This window comes from Austrofundulus limnaeus, unplaced genomic scaffold (genome assembly GCF_001266775.1).
Source record: "Austrofundulus limnaeus strain Quisiro unplaced genomic scaffold, Austrofundulus_limnaeus-1.0 Scaffold350, whole genome shotgun sequence".
NCBI lineage: Eukaryota > Metazoa > Chordata > Actinopteri > Cyprinodontiformes > Rivulidae > Austrofundulus > Austrofundulus limnaeus.
In genome coordinates, this window is record NW_013952752.1 from 396,412 (window position 1) to 407,010 (window position 10,599).

At 40.7% G+C, this 10,599-nt stretch overlaps 1 protein-coding gene across 1 annotated transcript in view; it reads right to left on the reverse strand.

Annotated features, from left to right (window-relative positions):
- dock11 (dedicator of cytokinesis 11) overlaps positions 1-10,599 on the reverse strand; it is a gene marked incomplete in the record, with an annotated part of 150,499 nt that overhangs the window by 107,083 nt on the left and 32,817 nt on the right. The window contains 5 exon segments of the mRNA XM_014022950.1: positions 447-529; positions 619-741; positions 4,194-4,451; positions 7,652-7,792; positions 7,899-7,982. Of these exon segments, the coding sequence (XP_013878404.1) occupies positions 447-529; positions 619-741; positions 4,194-4,451; positions 7,652-7,792; positions 7,899-7,982 (689 nt within the window).

Consider the following 10,599-nt stretch of genomic DNA (forward strand, 5'->3'; position numbering starts at 1 on the left):
GATATATATAGATATAGATATTTTAATAATTTGTGTTTGGAAATTTGCCTTTAACTAYTTGATGTCAACCTTGTCTGCAAAATATCTCATGAAACAGTGCAGCTTTTAGTGATTGTTTTGAAAATAATCAACGTATGTAAATCTACAACTCACTAACCTTGGAAGCCAAACCAATTCAAGATAGCCACCACAGCCAACTGACATTAGTAAACACAAAAATGGTCATGTTTTCATCAACTGTATTGATGCTAAGCTAAAACTGAAGGTAAAACACAGGATTGGTCAATCCCTGTACACGGTTTGTGTATGCTAAAATAATTAGAACAACTATTTTACGTGATTTATTTATTTGGCAGTCTGTGTTTAACAGCTCATGGTTCATTGTGAAACTCTGGGAATCTAATCTTGCACCCAAATACATTCACTTATGATTAACCCCGACTTACTTGGCCGCCCAGGCGAATGGCATCCTGTACTGGCCAAGATGTTGGCATGTCTGTTTAGCAACTTTGAGCACCTTCTGGGCTGTCTGTGGACACAAATACAGAAAGTTAACACTGATCTGACAGAAGCGTGTGCATCTTTAAATGTGTTAAACCTCAGAGGCAGAGGGTGTACCTTAGTGACGTCAGAGGTCTTRATGTACGGCTCAGCACAGTGAGTGATACCGTTCTGAAGCACCTTCTCCACCCTGGCCACCAGGAAAATGTCTGTGTGGGGGTTGGTCACTGAGAAGATGCCCTGCAAGAGTTTAACACTCCGGTTAGATCATCTTGATCTGAGAAGAACCAAACAGAAAGTCATCCACAACCCAGACCTAAGTAAAGCACAGACAGCTGAGCGCAGAGGAAGCGCCTGAAGCTAACAGAGGCTGTGAAAAAAAAAAAACTGACACAAGGTCACATGGTGGGACGAGGCTTTTAAGTGTCACGTGAACAACCTTATCGACAGTAAAAACAAAAAACAAAAAAGATTTCTGTCAGAGCATTCAGGCATTGATACACAGCTGCCATCGGTTTTACTGATTTCACAGCTTCATTGTCTGGTGCAAAATGTTTTCTACAGAAAGGTTTAAATAGCTCCAAACTACAGCATAATCCAAACTGTGTCACAGCCCATTTCAAACAGAAACCAGAGAACCAAACTAAACTCTAGAGCAGCGTGATCAGACATGTGAATTCTGTGWTGAACTGGAACTAGGGCTGATGACGCAGAGAGATGGAGGAGGTGGTGGCTGTGACCTTGGTCCACACCCAGAGCACCTACATTAAACTGTGGTCTGCTGAGCTAAAAGAGGACTCTAATCATAGAGGTGGAASCTGAAGCTTTCACAGATGTGACTTTGCAGCATGTTTCCTCTTTTCCTCTGTTTTTTATGCTGCCTGGACAAACAAAGTTGCCACCAAAAACAAATGTCACACTCTAATATTTGGTTGGACCACCTTTAGCTTTGATTACAGCACAAATTCACTGTGCCATTGTTTCTATAAGCTTCTGCAATGTCTCAAGATTTATTTCCATCCAGTGTTGCATTCATTTTTCACCAAGATCTTTCATTGATGATGGTAGAGTCTGACCTTCTCCAGCACATCCCAAAGATTCTCAATGGACTCTGTGGAGTCAATCCATGTGTGAAAATGATGGCTCATGCTCCTTGAACCACTCTTTCACAATAAGAGCCCCATGAATCCTGGCATTAGCCATGTTTCCATCCAATTTTAATTTGAATTTTGAGCAAAAGTTTAAAAAATTCGCAAAAATGTAAAAATGAAGAAATGCGAATCAGATGTGTTTCCATCAACTGGCTTGAAGCGAATCAATTAGATCAGATGCATGCGTGTAGTAAACAGGAAGTAAAAGTTGCATCTCAGGACCATGAAGAGAAGTTATCAGGAAAGTGTTGCTACTGTCGGGAAAGTTGTAATTATTCTGTCATCAACTAGTTTTGGTGATTTTACATGCGGTCGGAGGACGTAGAGGAAGTAACGCAATTCTTTTCATGTTACGGGAATAACTGAGAATACACCGACAGCGGGAGGAGGGTCCAGCTGCAGTCGCTCTGGTACCGGGACCGCTTTCGGTCAGACAGCGGGAACAGCTGATCTGCCTGTGAGGTAAATGTTCACTACGTCAGAACTGATTTGAAAAATGTGTTTCCATCTCCTTTTTGCGCATTAACTCTTTTTCGAAAAACCCAAAAACCACCTCCAGCGAGCGTATCAACTTTGATGCGAATTAGAAGTTTTTTTTTCCAAATCAAGTCGTTTCCATTCACCTTTTCTGATGCGATACTCCAAAATGCGCATTAAAAACCTTGATGGAAACACGGCTATTGTCATCTTAGAATATGGTCGTGCCATCAGGGAAGAAACAATCCAGTGATGGAATAACCTGGTCATTCAGTATATTCAGGTAGTCAGCTGACCTGTTCTTTGAGCTCATACCAGGGTCCCCACACCTTAATCAACATCAAATTCAAGGATCTTTCATTGAATTTCCAGTACCAGTTTCCTCAAATTCAAGAACCACATGYGACAGCAATTACCTACTGCTGCTGCGAAATGTTACCAATGAACAGATTAAATATGTCAATTCAAAGAAAAACTTAAAAACACAGGAGTTGTTGAGTTAGAATCAATTAAAGAAAGTGGATTAAATGTTTACCCTAAATTCATATCTACAATACATGGACATGTAATTATGTCCTGGGAGGTTCAGCAGCTCAGTTTGGGAGGAGGGGATGTTAACATGTTCAGACCCTCRGTGAGGACAGGAGGAGCTGTGGTGCTCTCACCTGGGCTCAGAAAGACAGACCTGCCCTTCTCTGCTCTGATTGGGTAAGACTATTACTATTGCTCACGTTATTTGTTGAAAGTCACATCAGTTTACCCTAATCCTGAGTTATCCACTGCAGCAAATGTAAGTTTTTTTATTCTATTATTTTATTTATTTATTCTTTTAACAGATGATGAAAATCAGTCGTGTGAATAGAGAACTTCAGTCCCCAAAAAACATTAAAAGGACTTTCAAGAACTGGTGTCTTTTTGGCTGTTTTCACAAACTTTCCAGGRCCTTGAAATAATTTTTATAAATTCACAAACTTTCAAGAATTTCAAGGACCCGTGGGAACCCTGACATACTGTTGCTGAACCTAGACCTGACCAACTGCAGCAGCTCCAGATCATAGCACTGCCCCCACAGCAGACACTATGATGGGTGCATCCTACAAGGCAATTGGTCCCCACTATCCTTCAGTTTTTAATAATGTGTTGGACAGTTTTTAACCCAATTTTAGTAGTTTCTACAATCTCCTTAGATGTTTTCTCTGCTTGATGCCAATGATTTGATCCTTCTCAAACAGACTGACATCTTTTCCACAACCACAGGATGGGTCTTTCCATGGGGTTGTTTAAGAAATGAGAAGCAACTCATAGCACCAGTTGGGGTTAAATAACTTGTTTCAGCTGAAAGATAATCACCCATGCAGTAATTATCCAATAGGAGGCTCGCACCTGTTTGCTTAGTTAAATCCAGGTGGAAAAGAAAAAAATTGTAYAGGTCTTCTGGACGGGTTCTTCTCTAACGAAACGTTTCGTCTCTCCTCCAAGAGACTTCTTCAGTCTGAGAGTTTCAGGCAAAATTCAGGCTTTTAAGCCCAGCCTCCATGTGACTGATACTCACATCACATGGCTATCGTTGACACCTAATTAACACCTATTGTTAACAGGGGGTGGAGTGATACTGGCAATAGCCGCACTGTAGGAGGGGGACAACTGAAAACGGAGGCCTCCACCTCTGTTTAATAATGGACGGTCTTTCTTCACAAAAATGGCTTCTTTTACTCCTCTCTCAAACCGACTAACTTACTGAGATGCATCAGGAAATCCAGGTGGAGACTTTTTTTTTGGGCCAGGCACTATAAAACCTGACAGAGTGACACAGACAACATAGTTCATGCCAAAACAAAACTAAACACTTCATAGTAGCTGTGAATCACAGAGGATGTGGGCTGATGATTTGGGCTCCTTGCAGTCATTGTACACCAAATTATTCTAGAGTCTAATGTCAAACCTGTCTGACAGCTGAAGCTTGGACAAAATTTCACATCACATAACCTAACCCTAGCCAGCTACTACGGACACCGGATGAATGTAAATTTGKTTTACAGTAAGTGAAACTAATCCGGTTCATACCTGTGTGGGGAAGCGCAGCAGAGCCTCAGACACCCTCTGCAGGACAGGCAGGCCGTTCCCTCGTCCACAGTCTCCGTTCACCATGACTCTTCCTCCYGCCTCTCTTCCCTCAGAGTCCGATGAAGGAGAGGGATGGCCTGAGGTGTCGGTCAGCATCTCCCGGACACATGGTGGGTTCAGGTCCACGTGAAAGTCGGCCGAGATCTTGCAGCTCTTGGATACGTCAAAGAGGGCGAGGCTGATGAAGAATGGCTCCACCTACGCCGGCGTTTAGCAGAAACAGAGGGGGTTTAAGGTGACATTTTTAAAATAAAGCCACTTTGTTTTGTTCTCTTACATTCAAAAAGTATGACCAGACCAGAAGAATGAATCAGCCCTTTGAACCTAAAACCATGTTTTATTTATTGTTCCTTAGAATTCTAAACTTTTTTTGTCTTGCATGTCTGAGATAATAATGTTTAAGAACTACAATACCATTTTGGAAAATTTTCATGTAAGAAAAAGCCATTTGTAAACACCACTGAGAAACACTGATGAGCTCATATAAAGTTCCAGGTCTGTTGAACAGCTAAAATCCATTTCCTTCAAAGACTCAGCTGGTCTCCTCAGTTCCTACATGTTTACAAACTGCTGGTAAAAGAAAAGGGAAGTGGTCAAAGTGCTGCTTTTTGGTGACAATGTTTTGCTGCGATTTAGAGATGATGTCATACTGTGACAGCCAATCAGCATCCAACAATCAAAGCTGTGGGCACAGTCAAGAGTGGTTCTAGTTTAATTTTTTTCCCAACTTCTTTTAGGTTCCACTGCAGGCCAGTATTAATTTATACAACAAAATGAATAAAAATGTACAATGTGAATCATCAAAAGGGGTGCAACATGTATTGATACACTGAAATATGATATTTCATTTCCTGATACTGTAACGATTCTCTAAAGCACTGTATTGATTTTTAATTAAGGTTTAAAATGTAAACTTCCATGTCAACAGTTCATTTTTATGCTGTAGTTTAGCCTCTGACCACTAGTTGGCAGCTGTCAGCCCACCATGTGGCTCTTCCCCTCCTGAGTAGTTAGTGTAACGCTAGCTCAGACATTAGCGACTAATTAAGGGCTCGACACACGAGAGGTGACGTCGCTCGCTCTCCATTCATTTCCTATGGAGCCTGTGCGGTGAGGCGACAATCTCTTGCCCTCCTCCAGCTAAGCGACAGGCGAAAATAGTGCATGTGAAATTTTACGCTAGTACACGTAGACGTGCACACGCGAGCTTGCGACGCGACATATGAAAGTTGAAAAATGTTCAACTTTTGTCGCTGTCGCTTAACGTACAACCAGTGAGGGTTTCATTGACTGACCAATGAGAGGAGAGTATGCTACACACTGCAGTTAGCTAACACTTTCACCAAGTGATTACTAAAAAGCTTTGTGGGAATTTATTGGCACCAGGGTGAAGTTTATGGTAAGTTTTTCCTCATAAAACTGTATCTTGATGTGTGTTTGTTTTTCAGTATCATTAGCATCTCAAGATTTGTTTAGTTTACACGTCCGTAATGCACACCCGCCTTCAGAGTCAAGAACCAATCAAATTTCGTGAAGACAAGCGACCTGAAAGAGCGCGATTCGCAACGCTGCGATCGCTATCGTGTCCCGTGTGTCGGGTTTCACCCTGGCTGTGATGACAGCYGTTAATCGCTGTAGTTTGTCGCTGCCCGTGTGTCGAGCCCTTTAGTGAGTAAACATTAGCACCATGCACCGGTAGCTGAATCTGAGTGGATTAGACCGACACCCGCTGCTTATTAGCTAGAATGTCCGTATTTTAAGTCAAGTTGAAGTGTCTTGTTTGGAACGCTCTTTCTCCCAACTGTAGTCAGCCGTCATGTAACGGAAGGAAGGCAGGCATTTGTCAAGCGCCCCAAGCTCAGGAGGTCCCCGAGGGATGATAACAAAGTGGCCAAATGCAATGACCATATGAAACACAATGAATTGAAATGACTGTTGTACTCATGCTCCCCGCTTTATGCGTCAGAACAAGATATAGGCTATTGTTATTGTGTTGGGTGACCATATTCTTATAATAAATGAATATTACAATCTAAAAGCTGCCGCAAATATATTGTCAAACACATTTAATGGCACATTTAGTCTTGAAAACATGAATGAAATAAGAAATATGAAACAAATAAAATTCATAAAAAACAATTTATTTATTGAATTTCTGAAAAACAAATGGCAATATATCGTCTTGCTTACAGTATCACAATATAACGCGATAAATCTTATCACGACCCCCATATCAAATGTTTCGCCAAATTGTTGCCAATACACAGCCCTAATTATCATCAACTTAATCTTCTTGCCAATCTTGATTTCTTAATTTCTCAAACCCTCTAATTTAGTTTTTCCTGCTAAATTTAAAACTCTGAAAAGTGGTTAGTGGTATGAGTTAATTTAAAAGATCCCTAACCTTTAGTTTCACTCTTAACACAGTTCCTACGTCTCCTTAATTAGTTTTCTGGCACATCAATTGGTTCTTTTAATTAAAAATAGATTTTATTCTGCGTGTTCTTGAGCAAAACTTGGTTTGAAATTTCCCCCCAAATATTACCAATATCATAAACTTTGTTAAAACAAGTCTATCTTTTACTGCTAACCTTGTCCAATGAGAGTGCTAGAGTCACGCTAACAAGTGGTGTAACTTATAGAAAACGAGATATTAGTGTAAATATTTATATTCTATCAGGTCACGTTGGAAACATGATGCCCACAAGTATTTGACATGTTACTCATTTCTGCCAGAACTGGCCGATGAACCAACGTGAGACTGAATGGAAACTAAGCAGAGAGGGAAGAGGAGTGTGAGCTGCTTTCCAACCACAAATATGAGTCAGGTTATTTCTCTCAGCAATTTCCTAATGGAGGAGGAGGTTTTATGACTCTACGAAGGAAACTGCTGCATCACGCCATCAGGCACGTTAGGCTGCCTGCAGGGCCAGGTCTCCCTTGCAAAAACAAATCTGTGATCTCACTGGGATTTGCCTGGTTAAATAAAAGATAATCAAAATAAATAGGAACTCTCCATTCATCACATAAACTCACTTTTTGCCTCGATCAGAGCAAGAATGCTGCATTTTAATCAACTAAACAAAGACTCGTTTAAAACTCTTAATTTTTCTAGGTACTGGAACAACGTTTAGCTGTTTACCCGTCCTGCTCTGCTTCTTCCTGAAGCCTTTCAGCCGTCATGAATTATGAAGGTGTATTATTTAGGGCAGCAATGCAGAGGAAGCACATAGAGCTACATGTGCGGTAGAGTGGAGAGAGGGAGGCTGTGTGCTCAGCCCTACAAGATTCATTAAAGGGTTTATAGAGACTTCTTTGTTTTCTTTTGGAAAATGTTTTAAGTGAATAGGAGTGGACGTTAATGAAGCGGCAGGTAAAAAACAAAGCTCAGGACGTACGTTGGTGAGGACGCCGTCGGAGCGCTCGTTAACGCAGCCCTGCAGGCTGAAGGCGAGGTCGTGGCAGCTGACCATGATGCGCCGGCCGAAGCGCTCGTCGAACGGCTTCACGTCTGGCTCGATGCCCGAGAAGTCCAGCCTCTGGGTGTCAGAGCAGGGGAGCGATGGAGAGGAAGAACACAGAGGAGGACGCATCAAAGAAAAGGAATCAATAGTGAAATAAATAAATGATGTGTTTTGTTGTTACCTGTCTTTCAGGATCCAGGGAGAAAAGCTTCAGTCTGCCTTCGTTCCTGTTGATCTTATTGAGCTGCTCAGTTTCTCTTGCATACTGTGAAACAGAACCACAACGAAACATGATGTTAATCTTTTGTCTTCATCATTAAGGATGATAATGTATGAGTGTTGAACCTCCCTTTTGTGTAAATGCTGAGTCATCATTCTTACTATTGCTATGCAGTTTTGTTTTTATCATGGCATTAGAAAAGAAAACGTCCAAAGAAAATGTCCTGATGCATCTCGGTAATCCAGGTAAAAAATCAAAAAGAAAAAAATTGTATAGGTCCTCTGGACGGGTTCTTSTTTAATGAAACGTTTCGTCTCTCCTCCAAGAGACTTCTTCAGTCTGAGAGTTTCAGGTAAAATTCAGGCTTTTAAGCCCTGCCTCCATGTGAGTGATCAGGACTCTGTACCACAGAGCAGACAGTGTCCCTACAAACCCAGGAGCCAGACAGAAAGAGAAATCACACACACGACAGGCCCTGGAGCAGTGTGGTTATCCTGACTGGGCTTTCCTGAAGCAGACAGGAAACACAGACAGGATTCCATGCAACCTTCAGGTGAAAATGAAGACCCCAAACCCAGACCCAAACCAGTGGTTATTCCATATGTTGCGGGTGTTTTGGAGAAACTGAGACGTTTATTTTCTAAACATGATGTCCCAGTGGCTTTCAAACCCCAAAACACATTACGGCAAAGGCTGGTTCACCCCAAAGATCCGGTGCCCCGGCACAACAGAGCAATGCTGAATATGCTGTGAAGTGCCAGGAGGACTGCGACCAGTTATACATCAGGGAAACAAAGCAACCACTGTTCAAAAGAATGTCCCAACACAGACGAGCTAATTCTAATGGCCAGAACTCTGCAGTTTTCACTCATTTACAGGCCAGCGGTCACTCTTTCAGAGATGAGGATGTTCTCATTCTTGATAGAGAGGAACGTTGGTTTGAGAGAGGAGTAAAAGAAGCCATTTTTGTGAAGAAAGACCGTCCATCATTAAACAGAGGTGGAGGCTTCCGTTTTCAGTTGTCCCCCTCCTACAGCGCTGCCATTGCCAGTATCACTCCACCCCCTGTTAACAATAAGTGTTAATTAGGTGTCAATGATAGCCATGTGATGTGAGTATCAGTCACATGGAGGCAGGGCTTAAAAGCCTGAATTTTGCCTGAAACTCTCAGACTGAAGAAGTCTCTTGGAGGAGAGACGAAACGTTTCATTAGASAAGAACCCGTCCAGGAGTCCAAAGAAAAAGTCAGATTTCTCAGAACTGACCAGGAAAACAAATCTGAAATTTAAATGTGTTTGACAGTTTCCAGTTCAAGACGATCAAGGTGAAAATCAACCACTTGAAATAATTAAGATACCTTACTTAATAAGATACATAACGGTGTCTTAATAAATAAGACGCCGTTTAAGATTTCTTCAGAGATTTGCTAGTTTATCTCATCCTGTGTTGTCAAAGTACAAAACAATCCACCACAGTGGTTCATTTCCTTGACTGTTTTCTACACCAACAGTCTCTTTTCAGCCAGCTTGTTTGGAAGCTAACCATCCAAACAAAGAGGCAGCTCCAAAGCTTCATTCTGCTCTTTGGGCTGCCTGTCAGGGATGTTTCTGCTCTTCAAGCATCTCAGACACAAAAAGCAGCAGAGGACAGAAACAGAAATGTAGTCAGACAGACAAATAAAGGAAGGGGGAATGAGAAGAGCTTCTTGTGTAGACAGACGAGCTTTAAATCGTTTCAGCTCAGACTGTGTGCTGACTGAAGGCAAAATGGAGAGAGGTTTTACCTGCACGAAAAAAAACATCTTTCAGCCGTTTCTCCTCTTTGTTTATAATTTAATCAACTGAACAGGAGCATTTCTGTTCAGTCTCACCTAAAGCTTTATTGTAACGTTACTATTCTGTCAAATCATTCCAGAATAAAGAGTTCATCCACTCAAACCTTTTTATTTCCTCTCTGAAATTCAAGATAATATTCAGCAGATTGACTTTATAAAAGATGCGAAGAGTTTGGCACTCCTAGTTGAAAATAACTGGACAAATTTAAAATTATTATACTATTATTATTATTATTATACTTTTGTATCAAAAACCTTTTGTTTTAATGCATTATGGAATTAAATTGTAAAGTTAAAATTAATCCTACAATAATTAAGAGCAGATTTTAAAACAGCCCAATGTACACATAGACAAATTTGTTTGGACTGTCTAGAAAGAAAACCCACAAAGGTCAGTAAAAAGTAAAAAATAAACTGACAAAAATAATAAATAGAAAAGCTATTGAGAAAAGTGGGCTGTCCAGTGTCAGACAGCATGGTCATGGGTCGTCCAACAGAAAAAATGACAAACTTTAAGCTAAAATTTTGAATCATGTAAACTTTTTAACCGTTTTTATTTTATTTTTTTCTAACTAAGTGTGGAGCTATCTGCTACATTTGCCCTTGCTGCCTCCTGTTTTGGCCTTGAACCTTAAGTTTTTAAGTCTATTTTGGAGAGTAAATAAAAAGTTTGTTTTTTGTTTTTGTTTACTGGTAGTTTTTGTTTGTGGATCATTATTGTTTAAACTTATTTTTTGAGAAAAAATGCACAGATATTTTAAGATTTATTTTGTTCTTTCTGTCGCCTTTCATTTTATTTGTGATTTGTGTTTTATTGTACATAAATTG